Source organism: Zonotrichia leucophrys, chromosome 6 (assembly GCF_028769735.1).
Source record: "Zonotrichia leucophrys gambelii isolate GWCS_2022_RI chromosome 6, RI_Zleu_2.0, whole genome shotgun sequence".
Taxonomy (NCBI): Eukaryota; Metazoa; Chordata; class Aves; order Passeriformes; family Passerellidae; genus Zonotrichia; species Zonotrichia leucophrys.
In genome coordinates this window covers 14,920,103-14,942,945 of record NC_088176.1, presented here as the reverse complement: position 1 = coordinate 14,942,945, position 22,843 = coordinate 14,920,103, and the positions used below count along the sequence as shown (strand labels likewise).

Genomic DNA, 22,843 nt, shown 5'->3' with positions numbered 1-22,843 from the left:
GAACCATTAGTTTACCCAAATGCATTCAAACTGTGCTGTCATTTTCTCTTACTGCTTTTGCATACTAATAATGTGCTGGCCTTTGTCCACTGCTGTGCATCCATCTGAAATTTTCACTGAGATTTTTGGGAGCTTCATAAAGAATCCTAAGGGTAGGGCTTTCCAGGAAGTCTAAAGGATCTGGGTCCATCTCTGATTTGAAATTCAAATTTCAAATGCATCAGTAACTGAAGCTCCTTGGGCTCTGAATCTCTCAGCCAGTATCTTTTCCTAAAGAGATGTCTGGTGCAAGCTTGTGAATTAGCTGGATGTTGAGCATTTCCTGTGCATTCCTACACTTTGCTTTCTGAGCGATTTTATTAATCCATATTGAATATTTGCTTTTTTACCCTGAAACTAATAGTGAAGTACTTTGTCAGAAGGCCAAATAAACTTTGTCAAACACTTTTTCACCCCATGTTATTTAGCTTGCATGACTGATGGAATCCAAAAGCAGTATAAAAATTTTGCTCAGCAATGTAGGATATGTGTTTGTTCATATGGGAGGGAGGCATAATCTAAACAAATTGATTTAATTTTAGCATATCATCACTCCTTTCCATTTTCTTACTAATTTCAGTGTAATTTCTCTCAATTTACATCAATGACCATGACATTTTTGCTATTGTACATAGCCTTAAAATATCTCTCAACATGTGGGCTGATACTGCTTGGTAGTTTTTCAGCTCTGTGGTTTAAAATCTCTCCAGAACACCTGGATATATTTCTAAACATGCATAGTGATTAGATGTTTCCTTTATTATTCAGCAGTAGCAATGCAACTCAGCATTTCAATCTTAAGGAATTAATTTTATGGTTTCCTCCATTCTTCTACCACCTGGACATTCAGGGTGTTTGAATTTGCCTTTGTAATATCACTACAAGGTGAGAAATACAATTCTGAAAAGCACAAGATGAGGAAGAGAGAGGAAACTTTCAAAATTTTCATAACTTTGCTGTTAAGCAAAAAATACTATGACTGATTTCTGTGGGACTAGAATGAGACCTGCATAAATGATCCTGAAAATTTTCACTCTCAAGGCTTGTCTTCAAGGGGAAATTACTGTGAGAAATCTGAGGTGTAAATTATAAAATACATTAGCTGCTGAACATTAATGCCCCATGTGAATAAACAGAGTTTGAGTAAGTTGCTCTGTTTGGAAAGCAAGTAATCAATTGTAAATTCAAACTCGATCTCACTTTGTTATGGCATAACTGCACAAGTTATGTTTGATCCAGTCCCCACAAGAAAATGTGAAACCTGAACTCCAAATAATGCAATTTCCACTTGAATCTACTGCAATACCATCCTTAACCTTTGCCTCCTTTGCACCTGCACTATAGTAGAATCTAAATTTTCTTAAGGTTTAATATGTTGTAACAAATCTTAAGTTCTTCTGCACTTGAACGTTTGATCCTGAACATGTTTCCAGTGTACACATTTATCTATTTGCAATCCACTTTTATGATCTACATTTATCAGCATCTGCTTCATTGCTCACAAACCCACATAATTTGAATTCTTTAATTTGTCTATATTATTTTCTATTGCTGTCTGTTCTATATTTCTCTGTGTGCTATATATATGTGTGTTTGTATTTGCACAAGTATAGAACATCACTAAAATTATTAACAACCTGTTTTTTTCCTACAAATGCTCAATTTTTTGCTTTTCATCACTTCCCTTGCTTTCTCCAATCCTTTACTCTTTCACTACTGGCTTTGTGGTGCATTTACTAGAAGATGGTTTTGTGTTATAATTTAAAGTACTTCACGTTCAATTTCTCTTGCATACTCACATATACACAGCAGATCATGATGTTTTATGGAATAGGTTGGACTTTGTGATTTATTTCTCCTGGTATTTTTATATGTGACTGAAATATTTCCAGAACTTGAATGACAGTTATATCAGCTACATTTTTTAAATGTCAGAGGAAATAGCTTTATTTTATTACTTTTTTTTTCATGTTATGCCCTAATTTCTATAATTTTGGTAAGTTCCTTAGTATAGGAATCATGATTCTTTCACATTCAGTAATTGAATCCCTTATTTCTCACACACTGACAGATATTGTTTGATCCCAGCATCTTGATTCTTATCTCAAAAATTTGCTCTGAACTGTTTATTATCTAAAACACAAAGTCACTTTTTCTGTTGACTATAATTCCTCTTAAGGTATTAGTAGTTGTAATAATTTTCCAAGTGTATCCATATCTCCTCCCAGGACAAAAAACCTTCCAGGGGAAATTTAGCCTTCTCTTAATATTAATGTTCTTTCTGCTTGAAATTGATAGATGCCATTAAGAATAAGTGGGACATGAATGTGAAAATGTTTTAGCTAAGAAATATCAAACTACAAATCTAAGTTGAAAATTCAGCATTAAAAAAATGAAATAATCTATACAATTTACAGTTTCTAGAAGAAATGCTATCCTCCCTTGAGAGGAAAAGCTATTATCAGTGCTTTAAAACAGAACTGGCATCAATAACCAGTATCTTACATTGCATACTTGCACTACCTTTTTTAGTATGCTATAAACAGGAATAACTATTCCATATTTTATAGCTACAAATTAAATTTCAAATCCAGATTTATTTTCCCTTGTGATCACATATTTTAAGGTAAGAGGAATGAACACTCATAATCAGAATGCAGAAAAAAAAATCCTTTATTGTCATGAAATTAAACATGATGTTGCTTTAAATAGGAGTACACATTTCTCACAAACTGGGCTCAGAGGAAAGAGTATTGTAGCTATATTTTCAAAGCACTATATGTGGCAGTGGCCAAACACTGAGATACCAAATCCTGAGAGCAGGAGGATGGATAGTTGTGTAAATAAATTGGAGATTCCACCAGAGATTCTCTTTCCCTAACTAAATTTTCATATTAATCTTTCCAAACTACTGTGTGAATGTGAGGCTTTTTTCAAAATATTAAAGTTCTTATGAAATGGTACAAGGTTTGGACACAACATCAGCTGCAAAGAGGGAGGCTGCAAATGTCTGCAAGAGAATCTTTACACATACTAGCATATGTTTCTTCCCTCTTGCTGAGCTGGAAAATTGTTATATCTGTGCCTGAGAGCAGGCAACCTTCAGTGGAGTTCTCAGCCATCCTAAAATGCAAAAAAAAAGCCTCAGGTGCTCAAAATCTTTAAAAATTGCACCACAGTTTATGTAGTGAATTAAGATTCTCTAGTCTCAGCTTCAGCACTATCCAATTCCATCTCCATTTTATTAAAGGAATTAACTCCTATTCTCTGTGGTAAACAGTAGCAGAAGATCGGTCTGATTTTATGTGGTTTCTGGCAATCTGATGTGAAAGTGTTGGTTTGGTGCTTTTTGCTTTCTGGTTTTTATCTATGAATCCCACTGGACTTGTAAATTAACTGGTATTCACATGGTGACATTTGTTCTTCAAAACATTTAAAGTAGCTGCTGAGACAGCCATGAAGGATGCTGCAGAAAATCTGCTAGCAATGTCCTGTTAACTCTGCAAAAACTCCAAATGCATTCCTCAGAAGAAAAAAATATATTCAAAAGTAAAAGGTACAGTGAGATAGTGATTTTCTTTAAAATTGCACCATGGGTAGGGAGTGCTAAGGGTATTCATGGGGCAAAGAAACAATGATCAGGATGCACAAGATGTTTATTTTATGTTTAAAACCACCACATACTAACACCTACATCTTTGCTTTATATAGCAGTGTTGTACTGGTAATAGAGAACAGTGAAAAGAGAAATGAGTACTGATCATCAGCTTTTCTTTTTTTTAATTTCCTGAGAAAAAATAAGTGGACTAGAATAGTATGGAATATGTGGCTCATAAGCTATATAGTAAGTGGAAAAAATTAACTGCAGCTAGAACATGGATTTAGGATCACAAAACTGATCCTCTCCTCCTACAGAAGAAGTGAAGTTTGAAACTAAAATAACAAAATTTGGTGCTTTGAGGGTTTTTCTCTTTTATTTGGGAAGGAAGGAGACTGAGAGAGAAAATGTATGATAATGGAGGTACCTGTCTCCTCTATGCTACTTTGAAGGATTGGTCCTTGGGGAAATGTCCAGTTATTGTGGCACAATGAGACCAGTCTGCTGTCAGACTGTGTCTACTTGAGGAGCTAAAATCAAGGGATTAGAATCAATTAAAGTACATGTGTTGTACAGCCTACCTCGTCTTAAGAGAATGGCTTTGAACATTCTAACTCTTTATTGCTCTAATTAATATGCAGTTAATTATGAGAATATATCAGAGCCCTTCCCTACCTCTGCCTCTTTCTCTGCTATAGGTATTCCTAACATCAACTCTCTGAATACTGATAAGAGCATTCAGATTTGAGGTGAAAAATATGAAAAGGTCATTATAAGATACCTAGGTGCAACAGATGTTTTCCAAATTGATTCTACATATTCAAATAAAAAATTGCTACTAAAAAAATTGATTATCATAAACAGCAAACACAGTATTTGAATCTGAGAGCAACTCTTACCATGCTTTTATTTTGCGTCCGACCACATCTATTGTAGCTCTTTCTAGTTAAAGTTTCTGATGTTTCTTTCTCTCACCATTTGTCACAAGTCTCACAAATCTGAAGTCCTAAAGTCCACATCCTGAATGTATGTGATGGCTCCTAAATATAATTTTTACCTTTAAGACTTAGGTGAAAATTGACAGAGCTTAAGGGTGCCAAAAAATTGCTGTAGGCACTCTCAGCCATCAAAGAGCCTTTCTGAGAAGCTGCAATTGATTTGAAATGAAGCAGCACTAAAGGAAAAGTGTGGAAGAGGTGTTTGGGTGCACCATGGCTCTGAGCTATGGGGCAGAAGTGATGCTGTGTGCTGAGGAGCATGCTCTGCTGGAATTCACCGTGCTGTGGAATGCAGTGGCGTAACAATGGAAAGTGTTTTTGTGAGGACGCCTTAAACTTGTAGATGCAGAGGATGTTTTTGCACAGGGAAGTCATCATAACAGTCTGGACTAAAGAAAAGGAATTGCTTTGTTTTCCACTGAAGTGTAGGAATTTTTGACATGTACCTAAATCTTGGGTCTTACTACTGGCATGAGTTCAGGTTTGGGCTGTACATCAAAGTTTGAAAAATTTGGACTGCACTGAAACTTTCCTAAGGTCTGTCTTTCCTAACTAAAAAGTGGAAAAGACAATCAGGTAGGACCCTAGTGAATCTCAGAAGTCCTGGAGAAAATCATTAGAATTTTGTGGTATTAGATGTCTGCTCTCGGACTCTTATGAGTGGTGAGTATTCTTTTACTGTACTTTAATGTGCTACTTTGGCACTGGAAAAAGGTTTGGTAAGGAGCAAGGATCTGATTTCTGATTTTCCATAATAGCCAGAAAATAATCTGTCTTTTACTTACTCCATGTGTTCAGCCTGTCATCTTTGTCTCCCAGTACCAGCCTGAGGAGCAGTGTGAGAGACACAAGTGTTGCACTTGGGGCTGTTTTATGTGTTTTATTCCAGTTGTCAGGCATTTCCAAATGTTCCCTAAATTGCTTTCATTCCTGCATCTCTACAGCTATCTGCTGGGCTGAATGTGCACATAGCTTGATGATGGATATGTGTTGAAGGCATCGAGCTTCAATTCAAGAAATGTTACATCTATTTCTTTTCTAATATGTTTGCCTGTTCTGTATTGCAGTCTATTTGCCTTCTTTATTAGCAAGAATTTGCTTACCAGTGGAAGATGCAGTTTTGACCAATATATTTATTTTACTGATGTATTTTTATTTATTTTACTAATATATTTATTAATCAGTGTTAAGACTTGGTAAGAAGTTGCTTTCTATGGTCCCTTCAAGTCGTACTTGTTTGTTTACTTTGAGAAAAGATGGACTATGAGGTCCTTTCAGTTGAATTTGCCATCCTGACCCTCTGAGGAATTTTTTCCTTTAAAAGACAGGTCTCTAGTAATTCCTCTGCATCAAATTCTAATTTTATTTCCTAAATATCTATGAGTATTAAGTTATTCTTTGTGAAAAGGAGTGGGGGAAAATTAATAACATTCAATTAATTATACCAGAGGCAGAGAGGCTGAAGTTTGACCTTTTTGCTGTACTGTAGAAATACACACAAAAGCTACTTATCAGCCACATATCATTACATCTTACAGCTTTATAATTACATGACTACTGCTTGTTTGGCTGAAGAACTGGCATGGCATCTTTGTTACCTCAATTTATATTAATTCAGATGCTTAATTAACAATTAGAGGTGTAAGTTTAATTCAACAAAATGCTAATGCAATTCCATTTCAAATATGCCAATGTGATAAGTAAAATTGGCCTTCTCATCTGTGCTAATCTGATCACTATCCACTCTTTGCATCTTAATAGGACTGCATTTTTATTTATGTCTATTTACAAGTATCCCTAGAATGTACCTGGTTTTATGTGCTGAGCATATTAAAGATCTTTATGAAACTGTAATTCAGCGACTTTTATGTGGAAGGTTTGAGTATGATATTTTTCAAAGATACCATAAAATATAAGTGTGTAAACTGCAGCTGTAGAAGGTTTATTTAGCTCAGAAATTTATTAGTGTGTTTATACTGTATATATTACTGTTGTGCTACATATTTGCAGTCAGAAAAGGAATTAGGAAATGTAATGCTTGCCTTAGGGAAGCAAACTTCCTTCAAAACTCCTATCTGCTAATATCACCTGCCAGTGATTTAATGGTGTTTATAGTTCATGCTAACATTTCTTAGCTTTCCTTTTTATCCATTATAGTCTGTGTACCGGGTAGAAGCCTGCAGCCAGCTGCTGCTACTTTGTAGCTCCTACCATTACACACCAAATAGCTATTTCCTTTTTTATTCCTTTTTTTTTTTTTATTCCTGTAAGGTAGTAACTGTTGGCTGTTATAAAACTGCAATCTCATTAGAAAAAGCTCACACATATAAATTCACTGCTGAGATTAGGACTTTAAAATGTTAATGTCTTTGTCTTTCTTTGTGCCAACATATATTTTGTGTTGATGCTTAAAGAGAAACCTTTAAACTTTTTCATTACCCAAAGAGGTGTTACAACAGCAAGGCAGCATTTCTGGACAATCTGTGGGTTCATGGGTTTTTAGGTACTACCTCATTTAGGAAATCTTAGTGCATCTTCCTAACAAAAATATGCCCATAGTTTGAATAAAATGAAAGTGAACTAAATTCTTAAGTGCCTACAAGACTCTTAATCAGCAGTATGAACTGCTGCAATGTTTATTTGGCTTTGGGTCTGTGGTCCTTTTGTACTTTGTCCTCTGCTCCTTGTATGAAAAGAGATCACTGAGCTCAACTTGCAGCTGTTTACAAAAATTTTACTTTCTCTTACTTTACTCTTGCTTTGGAGCAGAGCATAAAAGTGTGGTAGAGAAGTTTCATGCCATATAAAGGGTTATCTCTCTGGGATAACTCTCCTTTCCCACATAGTCTTTAGTCTCATGGAATAGGTAATTTGGGATTCTTCTGAATGAAATCTCACTTCTAGGGCACAGCTCTAAAGTTATTCAATTGGCCCTGATTGGTGTCATTCTAACATAGAACTAAAGTAATTGCTCTGCTTGTAATAAAATTAAGACTCACAATTGTTTCTACACAGGAAACTTTTCCAAAATTTTTAAGTTTTCACACTCAGAAATGTGCTCTCATTGTCCCCTAAACTCTACATAGGCATATCTCACATGGGTGGATAGAAGTAGCTGAATTGTTTCCTTCCAATTAATATTAAAAAAGGATACTTTTCTGTTCAACCATTGGACATGTGCCAAGTATTTTCAAATGTCCATTATTTCACAAATTACATTATAATCAGAATTAAGGTATTATGAAGAGGACTTTTGATGATAGTATTATTTCTAACATTTAATGCTTAGAATTAATTGACTTAGTCATTACGTTATTGGATTTGAATAGATTGATACTGGATTCTCTTAAGCAATGTGTCCTATACGCTCTGGATAATTCATTTGCCTGTTTTTAAAGAATGTATAAGCTATACTGAGTGCATTTGCATTTGCTATGATATGTAACTTATTCTAGTTTTACTGAAGGAAAACCACCAGCCTAATTTCAGATTCCAAAACTTTTAGAATTATATTTCTGTTGTTGAGAATTATTCATTACATAACCCAGTCTGTATAGGGATACTTTACATGGGTCTAACTGACATCACATTATGATTGTCCTTCCATAAATTTCTGAAGCTGTTCACCTTATCTGACCTTGGGGTGTGAATACATTTAGGCTGGAATTGTTTTTTTATATTGTCAGCATTAGAGATGTTCTTAATTATAGAGATATAATTGAGCTGTTCCAAGTTTGTGTGCCAGTAAGCCTTAACATGTTTGTATTGTACTCCTCTCAGTGATTGATCTTTGTGTCGGGATAAGTTTGTATCTAATAGGAGTTAACAGGAAAAACTGTACCCGTTTTTGAATCCCATTATATTTTTAAAAATCAAGACAAAAATTGGTGCTTTGTTATATTTGCTCTGACTACCCCCCATTGCTGCAGTTTTCAGTCACCAACAGAAGTATTTCTGCACAAAAGCCTTGAAACAACAAAATCCTGAGTTTGTAGTTAGTACTTGATTCTTTTTTTTTTCTTTTTTTTTTTCTTTTTTTTTTTTTTTGGTGAGAAGCAAGTGGAAAGAAGCAGCTTTATTTAAAAAAAAAATTATTTTTATGCTGAAACAATGAGAAACCTCTTTGCTTTTCAGTTCAGCATGTAATCCAGCTATAAATTGTCATAAGGGTTGGGAGAGGCTGCTATGAAATGGCATGAAGTCGGAATTGAAAAGGGAATTGGAAGGAGAATAAGGAGAATTAGAAGCCCTGGGGTTTTTATTCTTGGTTGGACTATAAAGCTGCTATGTGACCTTGAGCAGATTAGATTAGCCTGACTTTCCCAAGCATTTGCACTCCTGAACTGGATCTATCCATTGGTCTGCTGCAATTTCCTGTAAGGTGGATACGGTGCCTTAATAAGGTGCAGGCAGTTCATTAACACAGAGTGCTGCAGAATTCTCCAATGAAAAGCATTACAGGCACTGTAATACAGGAAGTACTATTAGGAACTAATAATGTTATAAATTAGTAATAATATATGTAGGTTTACCCAACGACTTTGTACTTTACCCCAAAGCAAGATAAATCATAAGACACTTGGAAGATTTTCAGAGTACAGTGCTGCAGTTAAGGGTGTTTAGTACAGGTCTGTAATATTAAAATGATTTTTCAGCCAGCATAACAGCTTCTCAAGTCTAGTCTATGTTTTAAAAAATAAAAGAAACAGCAGCCCAAGGTACTATTTACTTAATTAGTCCTTTCTGCAGCACGAATTTCTTTCTGAACTACATTTCTGCTTAATAAGTATCATATCTGTTGATGTTCCTTATGTTACTGAACAGCACCAACACTACCAAATAACAGGGAAAAATGGTAGTAAGGCACTGTAATTCTGATCATGTCATGGGGTTAGTTTTACAAGAATACTTTCAGATTCTTCATTGGTGCAGTGCACCAATGTAAAATATATTGTTTTCATTATAAAAGGCAGTTAATATCTTCTAAAAATGTAATTGCATAAAGGCATAAAAGCAACACAAAAATTATTATAATAACATTCCAATTATATGTGATAAATCTGCTTTAAAACCTTTACATTTGTGTAGCAATTATAACCTAACCACAGGATCTAAAATCTTGGAGCTCCACTGAAATCAATCAAATATCTTAGGCCAAAGCTGAAATGTTGTTGTGATAGAATTGCTCCCAAAGGCAATTTTGATCTATTTAGGAACCAATTTTACAGCACATTTTGAATTTGGTTTTTTCTGTAGTATTTCCTGGGTAAGGATTTTTCCTAGCAATGAGTCTAAGAAATTTTTAAAACAACTAATTAATTTGAAAACTGGTTAAAATGGTTAATAATTAAGTTTAATTATTTTTTCAAACAGTACTTCAGGTCACAGAATATGCAGAATTCCTTCTGCTACTTGCTGCCTGAATGTGTCCTATAGAGAACTGCTGATTTCAGATGGTAAATTAAGCAGACTCTCACTCATATCAGAAGTGAACCTGAGAATATTCTGGAAGACCAATCTTTCCTCAGTGATAAGTATGATTTTCTCATACAGCTTACAGTCTTCTTTGGGTTTCATTATTTGTACCTGATTCTTAGGTGTACGAAACTAGAAAACTCAGGGATGAAATAATGTTGGTGTGTTTGAATTATTTAAACAAAATTAAAAAGAGAATGTGAGAATTTTTTCACCTGTCACCAAATCTAGGAAGAGCACATCTCTGTCTATACTAGTGCAGAGTCCCAGTATGAAATACTTCTCTCTTTTTTACTCTGCTTTTAGTTTATTCCAGAGAAATTCCTGCTTCTTTCCTCTTCCTTTCTATTTTTTCAATTTAAGCTGTTAACCTAGTTAGTCTCAAGAATACTAATTCTCAAGAAATCTAAAAATAGTTTTCTTTCAAGTTAAGTAAAATTGCCTAAGATACCTGTCTTGAATCAGCTCATGAAACTGTTTCAAAATGGGATAGTTCCAGAATTTAAATCAGATAATGAACTGTATGTCTCCACCTTGGTATTTATAAGTAATCCCTTGCTTGGTAGACATTCAGACAGGTCTTCCCTTAGTTCAAAGTACTTGTAATCTAATGTATAGATGTGTAAATGCATTTATAATGTATAACATGCTGTATTATCATGAAAGTGGTAAATTGAGAAAACCTGTAAGATTTTTATAAAAACAATTCCTCAGTCTTCCTGGAAGAATTTTAATTTAACAATGAAGATTAATAGAATGCAAACTAACACTGGGATTTCAGAATTAATTTCAGGTTAAAAGAATGATCAACTGCTCCCTTGTCCCCTGCTCCCAAATCCCAGCCTGCTGGCATCACAGGGCTGGAAAGTTGCCATGGTATCATATATTGCTACTTCTGATACCATCTTATGCATTGCTGTGCCTTTCCTCAGATTGAACTGTTCAAGAACCTTGTGAATTGTGGAAAATTTGGCTGGAAATTCTTAAAGCAGAGTCCCTTCTTTGAAAGCTGGCATTCCATGAATCATCTGGGGTGCGACGCTGCACCTGTCGTGCTGTGCATCCGAAGGATCTTTCCAAAACCAGCATTAGCTGCCATTATTGTAAAATGTATTTTAATCCTCAGCAGCACTGAACAGCATGGTTACCGCTTCCCAAACTTGCCATCCAAAGGAATAGTAACTATAAATGATTTTGGTATAAACATACCTGTTCTTCCCTCCTGTGACTGCCATAGAAATTCTCACATTCTTTCCTCTTGGGAACTTCAAACAGAACTTCTGAGTGAAGTTCCTAGTGGAAAAAATGGTGATCTTTAAAATGAAACTTCCTTTCAAGTTCCTACAGAACAGCATTCCACTCTGTGATTACAAAGCAAATTTGTACTTGGATTTTCCAATATTTAGTAATCGTATACTCTCTCTTCCTATTGAAACTATGCTCTTTTTTGAAGAAGCAGTTGCCCTTTAAGTCTTGCTCAGACATAACAGGGAATGTTCTCTGCAGATTTCTTCACTAAAGGTCATAGTTTATTTTTTAAATTGCAATTTTAGGGTTAATATTTGCTATATAACTGTGAGTTTAGTGCTCGTTGAGGCTGACTACAATCATTCCCTAGATATCCAAGAAGCTGGAGAAGGTTTCAATAAAATTTAGAAAATAGATTTAATGAATCTGCTGCATTGCCTAGACTGTTATTATCAAAAATTTTAAGTCTTTAAGCCTGTAAAGTAAGACTCAACATAAACAATTTTTAAATAGAAATACTGAATGCTTTTCAGTGCCATGACAAATGGGAATCAGCTGTGTTTTCTAAGGTTGTTTCTAAGAGATGAAGTACTGTGACCAATATGTTCAGAAACAGACAGTGAACACTGGAGAAGGAGCTAAGGTTGTTACATTTCTGAGACTACTTTAAAATATGTGCCATAATTCAAAATTATTCCAAAAGTGGTTTTGGCTTATTAAATAACTGCTGCTTCACTGTACAAAACCCTTGTTTCTGCATGCTACATTGAAAACAAAACAAGAATGTAGATATATCCCACAAATCTTTAAATCATGTAATTGCTCAGAAATTGAGTGAAACTCGAGTCCTCTCAAAGGGAATTTGTCCTGTAGGATTTTCAGAGTTAAAAACAGGCAATCCAAGCACAGTGGTGCAGGTGTTGCATTGATCTGAATTTTTTATGACTGTTGTTGTGACGGCAGATCCATAAGCAATCTGTTTCAAATATTATGTACAAAAGTTACCCAGGAGTTCTCAAATTTTAGTTACACAATTACATAGATTTTTTTTTTCATTTACATCTGCACATGCACGTACCTGCAAGCCTCAAGTTTTTGCAAATTTTGAAGATATTTAACATTTGCCACTTCTTAAAATGACCATATGCAATGTGGATTAAGTAAAAGAAGCTGTTCAGCCTCAAGCAGACTTGTCTCCCTGCAGAAATCTCTCAGTGACCAGAAAGCATCGGGATATGTCTTATACAGAGCTTTGGAGGAACTGCAGAATATTATCTGAAGATCTGATTTTGCCCAGATTTTCCCAACACGCATATGACTGTGCAGCGCAACACTTGGATAGTTACAGAGAATTCATCCACCCTGCATCATTTATTTTTCCCACACTGATCCCACTTAGCCACTTTACTTTTGTTTGACAGAGTTAGTTTTCTGCTCTAGTGGGCACCGATTTCAAAACTTTGCCTCTATCTATGTTTTGGTTTTTTGTATCTAAGAAAACAGAATTATTTTTGTGTGATTCATAGCTCACTAAAACCCAGATGGTGGCACCATCATCCAGGTCTGTTATTTATATGAGAATATACTATTCTAGCAGGGAATTTGGGGAAAGGTGCTGACGTTCAAATATTCTTTGGAATTATTGTTATCATATGGGGTACAGTATTTATAACAAGAGATGTGCTATATATGGAAGATAATTAGGAAAATCAAAGCAAGCAACAAATGGTCAGGATTCAAAATCAGGTGAACAATTCTAATCTGCTTAGAGGAAATAAAAGTTGTTGAAAGGTTAGTAACCATCAATGGTCACTCATGGTAAGGAGAAAAAAGCCCCAACACATGGGACTTTCCTGTCCTTCTGATATAAACTCAGGGGAAACAAATAATTTCGTTATTCATTTCCTATTGGTATCACAGATTAGCTTTGTGAATTGAATTGTGTGTTGAATTTTTTAACTCATGATGACTTTAGAATCACTGATTTGTCTTGTTTTATTTTGCAGATGCTTCAGAAGCTTGCTGTGTGTTTACCACGGGTTCTGCCAACCAGAGGGGACTCACCTGTTCTTTCATTAATTGAGCAAAACATTATCTTGAAATAATTATTCCTCTCCACATGGCCTTCCTACTTGTGTCAGCTTATCTTCTGCTGACTCATGCTCGGGGTGCTCCTGTTGAGAATGGGGCACTGCTGGAAACACTGAAGTCACAAGTGGGATTATTCAGCAATAAAAGTGAGCACTATTCAGCACAGGTGAGACCTCCTGGCACGAGCAGACAAATACCTCAGACAATCATCATAGGAGTTCGTAAAGGAGGGACCAGAGCTTTGCTGGAAATGTTGGATATTCATCCTAACATTGTGGTGGCAGCTACAGAAGTCCACTTCTTTGACTGGGATGAAAATTATGTAAAAGGAATAGACTGGTATAGAAATCTGATGCCATTTTCTTATGGAAATCAAATTACAATTGAGAAAACACCAGGCTATTTTACATCACCACAGGCTCCAGGAAGAATTCATGACATGAATAGCTCCATTAAACTGCTGCTCATTCTAAGAGATCCCACTGAGAGAGTTATATCTGACTATACCCAAGTGTATTACAACAGAGTAGAAAGTCACAAGCCTGTTCAACTCTTTGAAGATATTGTTATTAAGAATGGAGTACTTAATACCAAATACAAAGCTATTCAGAGAAGTCTATATGATGTCCATATGGAAAAGTGGCTTAAGCATTTCAGTTTGGATCAGATTCACATAGTGGATGGAAATACTTTGATCAAGGACCCTCTTCCTGAATTACAAAAAGTTGAAAGATTTCTAAATCTTCCATCCCGAATTATGTCTTCTAATTTTTATTTTAACCAAACCAAGGGATTCTACTGCATCAGAAGTGATGGGAGGGAGAGGTGTTTACATGAATCCAAAGGACGTCCCCATCCTCTTGTTAACAGCACTGTTTTAGACCAACTCTATTCTTACTTCAGAGAGCACAATGCAAAGTTTTACAGGATGGTTAATCATTCCTTTGACTGGCATTAACACATTAGGAGTCAATGTTTCTTTAAAAGGCCCTGAGACACACTTTCAGACATATCTTTCTAAACTGTAAAGACTTGTATTATGAGAATTAATACACTGGTTATATGCTTCATTGGAAAAACACATCTGTTACTCATGGAAAGGGTACTCTTTATGGTGGGAAAAATAAGTTTTATGTATTTGTATGATTACTGGGAGTCATATTCTGATCTTCTTTGTCTCACATGCAAATACATTAACTTCAGCAAACTTAGCAAAGGTGTATCTCTACAGGATTTCTGCTGTTTTGGAAAAATGCATCTACCTGTAAAAAAATGTAAATATTGGAAATAGTATTATTCTGACTGTTCTGTATTTTTTGTTGTTAGTATTTTTTATATCCCACATGATAGTGGTGTTGATTTATAGAATTTTTCATAAAATAAGTTTAAATTGTATGTTAAAATAGGAGCATACATAGTAGCTCCAATAAATAAATCATCATCTTTAATATGCTGAAGTACTTAATTAATAATAGAAGGAATCTATTTCACCTGTAATTTTGAATAGGTGAGCTAGAAGCTACTGTCTGTATAACATGGGTATTAAACCACACTCTTACTATCTTGTGTTTTCAAAAAATCTCCGAAGTAAAAATATAAACTGTTTGAAGGAGGTTAAAGTGAGGGTTCTGAATGTAAAGAAATTAAAATATCCCAGGAACACTAATATTCTATTCACTAAAATAAAAATCAATGCCAAAAAATATTAATGATTAGCGAGTGACTGTGCAAATATTTGATTGCATAAATTTTATCACTTTGTTTTTGAATGGAAAGGCTCTTAGTACTACCATATGAATTATGTTTGTACTCTCTGACTAATTATTCTATTGTTCTCTTGACTTTGGTTTATATTACCTCTATTGGCACAACGGTTCTTGTTAAAAACAAAACTTATTTACTTGCCCCCGAAGCATGGTGTAGTTTTATTTTGCCATTTTTGGTGCAGACCATGGTATAGTCTAAACTTTAAAAAAACCTCTTATTGTGTTACGTATCTCAGACACAGTGTTCAGCACGACATACTCAGGTTATTTGTAAGAACCACAACCATTTCTAGCCCTGCATCAGGATTTTATTTTCAGTACTTTTTAACAGTATTGTGCTGATTTTTCTGCTTTTTCATGTAAACAATTTATTACATATCAATACCAAAGAAGAAAATCAACTCTGAGCATCAAACCCAATGAAGATCCTGCATCTCTGTCTTTCTACCTAAGTCACTGCTCAGCCTAAAGGAGAGTGTATTTCTACCGTGGGATTGTTCCCCTTTCCAGGCTAAGAGGTATGTATTGCAGGGCTGACTCTTCGCTTTTAATACCTTATGAGTGGGCTACTTAGGCAGGTAGAGGTATTCTTCTGAAGCTGGATAGAATCAGACTCTATGTAGAAATATCTTCCACCAAACATTCTCTCAAAAAATGCAAAATGTTAAAAATGATATAATGAATCTTATTCTTTAGCTGTTCTACTACTTGTTTATGTATATATGAGAGAAATCATGCTGTATATATGAGAGCAAATTATTTTCATTAACATATAATTAATCTCTGAAATTACCTTTCTGAGGTATATTTTCTACATCCCTGATTTCTACAGATGGTGGAAATTGTCTTTTACTTCTTCCACTTTTCTGAGATTGTGTCTTCTTAATCATTAATATTGATTAGATGTAGACACTAAGAAATACAATGTCAAATAAGAATCTGTGGAAATACAAAATTTTTGTTTCAAATTAGTCAAGGAACAGAATGTTTATGCTGCTCTTCTACCATCTCTACAAGGACATTGCATAGGTAAACGGTAATGACTACAGCTGTGCAGTCTAACAGCGTCTTCTTTGTCTTTTGTCAAGTAAAAGGTTAGACCAGAAAATGTCTGAACTCTGAATTTACAGTGTGATTCTATATCAGAATGGCTCTTTCTATTTTGTGGGCACAGCACTTTAGTCTGATAACAGAACACCCAAATCCAGATTCCCAGTATTGTCTAGCATGGCTGGTTCTTTCTGACCAATGCAACCTCAGTGATAAACAAAACTCCTTCCAATTTCAGAAATACATTAGCAAAGGGAGCAACATAAATGCAGCTTATATCGGACAAAAATATATTACTTTCTCTTTCCTATACATTCTGAAAATCTACTTTTCCTATTTTATTTTTTTCTTACAAGAAGCAAATTTGAAAACAATGCATACTTTAATAAAAATTTCAGGTAGATGCTAGTAATTGAAAAACTCATACGTCTATATGCCACATAAAATTTCATAGTCTTCCAAGAAAAAGGAAGGGGGAAAATTCTAATGTCTTTCTATATTTATGCTTGCAGGCATCAAGTCTTTCTCTTTCTTCTCTGAAGTTTACAGCTAATCTTTAAATGAGCTGAATGCAGGAGCACCAGTTAGCAGAAGCTGTATGCATCTTTGAAAATGCAAGTCCCTTTCTGGAATTTACATTTCAAGGAGAGCTGAGCTGTATGGATTAGTGATGCATATATCTGTTTGATTTGTTATCACTCCTCATTCCTCTTCAGCATTTTGGGGAAGAACAGAGTTGATGGAATGAATTTAATATTATTTTAGAGTTTACTGATATCATGAGAAGGATATAAAGTATTAATAAATATATGAATAAAATCTGGATGAGGGGTTGGTTTGGTTCAGTGTGGTTTTATGTAAAACAAGATTCTCACCAGAAATTTTATTTTAGTCAGTGGTCAAAAAACCTGCACCTCAACCTCTGCAAAATAGAGGTTAGACTGCATTTTTACATTGCAAACTTTCAATCAGTTTCTCATTTGTGGTCTGAAAAATACTCTTTCATGTTGTCCTGACCTTTTCCATTCTTACAGTCTTTAAGAAAACCCTCCTTCCCCTCATGCTTAGGAAGGGAATCAGATCAATTTAATATACAGTCCACTGAGCCATACTTGAGTAATAGTAAAATAAAAAGTTCTCAGTTATTGAAACTTGGAATTCAAAAGTAGTCAATTTTTTGGAAAGACCTGAAGGCTTACAATCAGTATGCAGATGTTATTAACAAGACAGTTCACAATTTAATAAATTACATATATCTCATGAATTTACACAATTTATAGCAAACCAGAAGTTACTTTTCTCTAAAAGAAATTATCATCTCATAATCTGATACTCAAGTGTTGTTTGCAAAAGTAAATTTCATGTTGGAAGGTCACTTGAAGAAGTCATGCAGTTTTTCAAAGATCTTTGGGAACATCTGGAACAGATGATATAATTACATGTGCAAGACTACTGCAGAATTTATGATGGTTTGACTGGCTTTTGATGTTGTTTTGCATTCCAGAAATATGAACCTTTTGTTCCTTTTCTTTTTTAGTAAAAATGCCATAGTTACAGTTTCATTGATCTAATATCACAGAGAATTAACCATATCAAGCAGCTGTAACTGAATTTGTTTAGCCACAATGAGCAGCACACATTTAATGTCTAGATGAGTCTAATATCACCTCTTTTTTTTTTTTTTTTTTTTTTTTACTATATATATTATCTATAGTACATCAAATAAATTACTGGGAACCTTAAAAGCTAGGATTTTGCCCCCAAAACTCCTAGTACTTAACTAATGAGGAAGAAATTAGGAACTTCCTCCATTGCACTCTAACTCATTCTTTTACCAGGAAAAGGGTTGGATTTTTCCATTGTATCCCCCGAGTCCAGGTGCTCAAAAGCCTTGGACCCTGGCGTCTCGTCTTTCACAACTTAGCCCTTAAAGCCTGGCATTTGGAGTCCCTCTTAAAGGATATCTGTTAAAGCAGAGACATTTTTTATTTTAGAGAACTTTACAGAGGGCACACACATTGCATGCTGCTGCACATCGGCTCCTTTCCTGTCCTCTTGACACAAAACTGATACTCCTATAAAGATTATCTTTTGGAGACCAATCACACTGACGACTGTAGGGAAGCTTATCCACACAAGGAGTTCTCTGCCTTTGTGCACATCAAAAAGAAATTTTAAAATTAAATTGCTTCTATCAAATTTGACTTCTATTTGCCTTTGTCAATTCAGATGTTTTTGTGAGTTGGATAAAAAATATAATACTTTTATAATCCCTATAATTTCTTGTTTTATCTATGTGGTCAAAACCAAAAATATTATTTATCAGTTTACTTACACAGTTTAACTGAAAAAATTAAAAAAGAAAAAGAGAGACTTACCCCAAAAACTTTGATTCATAGTAAGAATTGCAGAATAACTTTTCCCTTATGAGAAAGGAAAATTTAAATTATTAAAGTATTATATTATTGTAGATTATTATTTTCTGTACTTGTGGATTTGGTCTTAATTTCTTTCAAAAGCTTGAATTTTGTCATAAGTGTGTAGACACGTCGGAAATAAAATCAGTAATAATTTGCCTAGAACATTAATCATTGCCAGCAGTAAATGAACAATATTTAGCTACTGGCCAAAGAGTTTCCACTTTGATTATTTCAAGTTTCAATGTGACTTTATAAATTGTTTTGCTATTTTGTAAAACTAATTTAAAAGTTAGAAGCAATGGTGACTAAACAGACTCTGTAGTATCATTCTGTGATTACAGAGGAATTGTATTGTCTTCCCTTTAAGGTTAATTAACAGTGACATGAGCTTACCACAGTTCCTGAAAACATTTGGAAACAAGACACTAACAGAACTGCAATGTAAAAATTAGTCCATGAAGGTGAATCTGCTACTTAGGGGAAATACAACAGATTAAAACAGACTGATAAAAATAATAGTTTTCTGTGAAAATAGATGTGAGGAAAAACACAGACTCTCCCGTATTAGCCCATGTAACAGGTACTATGAGGTCTGTTTTCTGATTCAATATAGTTTTACACTTTCACATTGTGTATTATTTCAGTGCCATTACAAAAACCTCTCACTAAATGTTAGAAAAATACCTTCATGTAAACTCTCAACCAGGGATACAGCTTCTCTCTCAAAGGCCATTTCTCTAGTATTATATTGTTTCCTCTGAGATAAAAAGGTGGTTTGAGTCACCCTTCAATAAAAGTAGAGAGTTATATCAGAATTGATATTACTTTAATTTGCTACAGTTCTCAGTAAAAACCACTTCTAAATAGGGACAGATAATAGCTTAACAGTCTCAGTATTTTCTCTCTCTTCATTACATAATACAACTATGTTCCAATTTTTCTTATTCTGATGAATGTTAGACTAAACACATTGTCACTCTAAAGCAGTGCCTTTTCGATTTAAATCAAGTGGCAGTAATTAAGGGGAAGCACAGATAATTAAGGAGCCATTCCCTTTGCCACTCAGGCTGGGTAAGGTTTTCTTTTTGTTCCATCATGAACTTTGTTAGGGATGTACCAACCAAACTTGCAATGGGAAAAAATAAGACAAAGGCAACTAGAACAGGATAAAACAGGAGCTGAAGGCCTTCTTCTGTGAAATATTTGTTAACCCAATATGGCACAGTTACAACTGAAAATTATGACTGGCCTTGTAAGACAACGCACAGGACTAGGATCCTGTTTCAGGGATTTAGCTATGTCTTCTACATGTCTGAATGAATTTTGTGCTCATTAGGCTATTGGGAATATACATGAATATACATTTTCAAAGCACTATATTTCACCTTATCAGAAAGTCCTACAGTGCTGTAGGACAGGTTGAGTATATTATGCCTATCCTTGGGTAAAATTCTGCAGTGATACCCTGTTAAATTGGATGGGAAATGATAACTGTCCTCACTAAACGCTGGGCATTTTAAAATGCCTTGGAAATGCCTTATGGAAAATCAGCAGCACTAAATGCAGCAAGTTTGTTGCTGATTTGACAATGACTGCCAGCCTAGAAAAATGCTATGCAGCTGTCATGAGAAGATTGAGGATAGCTTTTCTATACTCTGCCATGATACAAATCTACAATTCAAGACAAGTGATGCAGATGGAACTCTGCAAACTGTGGGAGGGCAGTGCTGCCTCAAGTGAAGAAAGATTAAGGGCTCATAAACAGCATATGCTGTAGTTACACACATGCATCACACACAGCTTACAAAACACACTGACTCTAAAACAAAAACAGGTACAAGCTACAGCTGGGCACTAAAGTGGTGCTGTTGAAGGCATACCAAGCCAGAGGTAACAGTTATATATGAGCAATCTGTAACTTTTTGTCATATTAACTATGTGTTTGCCAGACAACAGTGTTTATGTGATTGAAGTTCTTTGTCATGTGTACATATGACATAATGAATAAAACACATGTATAGATTAGCTGGGGAAAAATCAGCCAGTGGATGATATACGTAGGGCCTACTTGTGCACAGGAAGCACACCAGAACACAGTTCAAGCAAGCTGCCTTTCATACTTCTAAAAAACAAACTTTTTAAATTGTGTGTGTGTGTGTGTGTGTGTGTGTGTGTGTAAAATCCTCCTCTACACTTTTTAATAACAAATGTGGAATTTTAAAATTCAAATGCATCCAAGAATTTGAAAATACTTTGGTTTCAGTGTCCTAAATAAGGTATTACCTTTCGAAAGTTACTACATCTTTAGCAGCATTACAACACCATCAACTTCTCATTTAGTTCTTTTATGCCTCACGCTGCCCCTCTCATCTCTCCCTTGAAAACATGTTTTCATAGGAAATATCTTTTTTTGCCAGCTGATTTCAATTTTATATGGGTGCAGTTCAAAATATGCATCACTTGCATTAAAGATACAAAGATTAGGCATGGGGACAGCCAAGCCTTCTTCCAGATAGGTGAGAAAAATGGCCTATGAAATATAACTATGGTAACTTAACATGGACACCTGAATCATAGTGAGCTGTGTGCCCCAGACTGGAGAAAGCAGGGCTGCTTCAGCAGTCAAACGTCAGCTTGCAACAGTTTTTGAGAGCTTGGGAAGAGTGGTTTCCCCCTCCCATCAAACAGAGGTTCAGGCTTCAATCTGAGAAAAATCTTTTTCTGGTTGGTAGAGTGCCTGTGTGGAAATGGGTGATCAGGTGCCTTTCTACCCCTCAAATCACCCACAAGACAGATTTTTGCCAAATTGCAGTATGTATTTCATTGGTAACAGCAAACTAAATTTGGAAGCCACTTTTTTTTTTTTTTTTTAACTAGGTTCTCTATTATTTTTGTGCAAAGCACTGGTTTTCACAGATGGTTACTATGCTACATAAATAAAGCTACTCAAGTAAATATGAATAAAATATACTAATCTGGCTTTCTGTATCTACTGGATACAATGAGCCAGAAAATGCAGAAGCTTGTTATCTGTCTTCTTTGAGTCCTTTGTCCATGATTCTTTTTTATCAAATAAGAATTGGGTACAGTTCTACATGCTTGTATGACTCCCTATCCTGATCATCTGTGTATTATGATCAAAGGGAACAGGATTATGTTACCTCACTTTAATGTTAAAACCCTGAATATTTATTTCACATAAATGCAACTTTCCTTCCAGTCATCCACTATTTGAATTTCTCTATCTATAAATTCTGTGTTTGATTTTGTTGTTTTTGTTGGGGCATTTTTTCATTTATTAGTGAATTATGGCTTTTCTCTTTTATGGAATAAATAGTTTTGATCTTAAATTGAGCTTTCCTGGTCTGAAAACAGTAATTGCTGAGACATATACCCTATGGTTTGCAAAAATAAATATATGTTGTCTCTCTGCTGTTGTTACAATGTCAGGGAATCAGATTAAAAAATTGCAAGCGATTAAGACAAAAATAACAAATCCTAACATATCTAGCATGCATAATTTTAGATATTTTGGGAGGATAGATTAAAAAATCACCTTCCATTTTAAAAAATAAGTGTTTATTTGGTATTTAACAGAAGCATTTGGATTCATGTGTTCCACTAATGTAAAGTGACACTGATGACAGTCTGCTACAGCGACTGCAGTAAAACTACTCTAATTTGTGTTAAGAATCCAGCCTGAAATTTATATACCTAGAGAATCCTGCTTCAGTCTTAGGCAGCTGATAAACCAAATTAAGTAGCTGTAATTTTGGAAACATAAATACTCTCATCACCTAATACACAAATTAAACACTTGATAGTCTTGCCAATATAGAAGCTGCTTCTCTACTAGTTTGATTTTTCTGTAGAAATTCTAGCCAGTGAGTTAGTCAATGACAAGCAATAAAATGCAAGGAGAGGAGGGGGGAGAATTCCTTTATTTGCATCGCTGGCCTCATTCTGTCAACATATCACCCAGATTGCTGGATACACACAGAGATACATTCTGGCAATGCTAGGAAGGGACCTGCATCTCCTGCTGTCTATTTCAACTTATTACTAATAGGATGATGCTTCTGGCACATCTAAAATAAATTAATATTGGATTAATTCACTTCAAAAAGGTGTTAAGAAAACATGTTGCAGATTCATTCA

The 22,843-nt window shown here is 34.9% G+C and overlaps 1 protein-coding gene across 10 annotated transcripts in view; it reads left to right on the top strand.

Moving 5' to 3' along the window:
* Positions 1-17,020, top strand: part of LOC135449859 (heparan sulfate glucosamine 3-O-sulfotransferase 1-like) — a 51,054-nt gene extending 34,034 nt beyond the window's left edge. For 8 of the 10 annotated variants that reach the window (XM_064717247.1, XM_064717248.1, XM_064717243.1 and 5 more), the window contains one exon: positions 13,365-15,925. In XM_064717247.1, the coding sequence (XP_064573317.1) occupies positions 13,478-14,407 (930 nt within the window). In that variant the 5' untranslated portion in view covers positions 13,365-13,477 and the 3' untranslated portion in view covers positions 14,408-15,925. Of the gene's footprint in view, positions 1-10,047; positions 10,170-13,364; positions 15,926-16,777 lie in introns of those variants that run through there. The other 2 variants (XR_010440867.1, XM_064717251.1) reach the window with 2 other exon arrangements.
* The last annotated feature ends 5,823 nt before the right edge of the window (positions 17,021-22,843 follow it).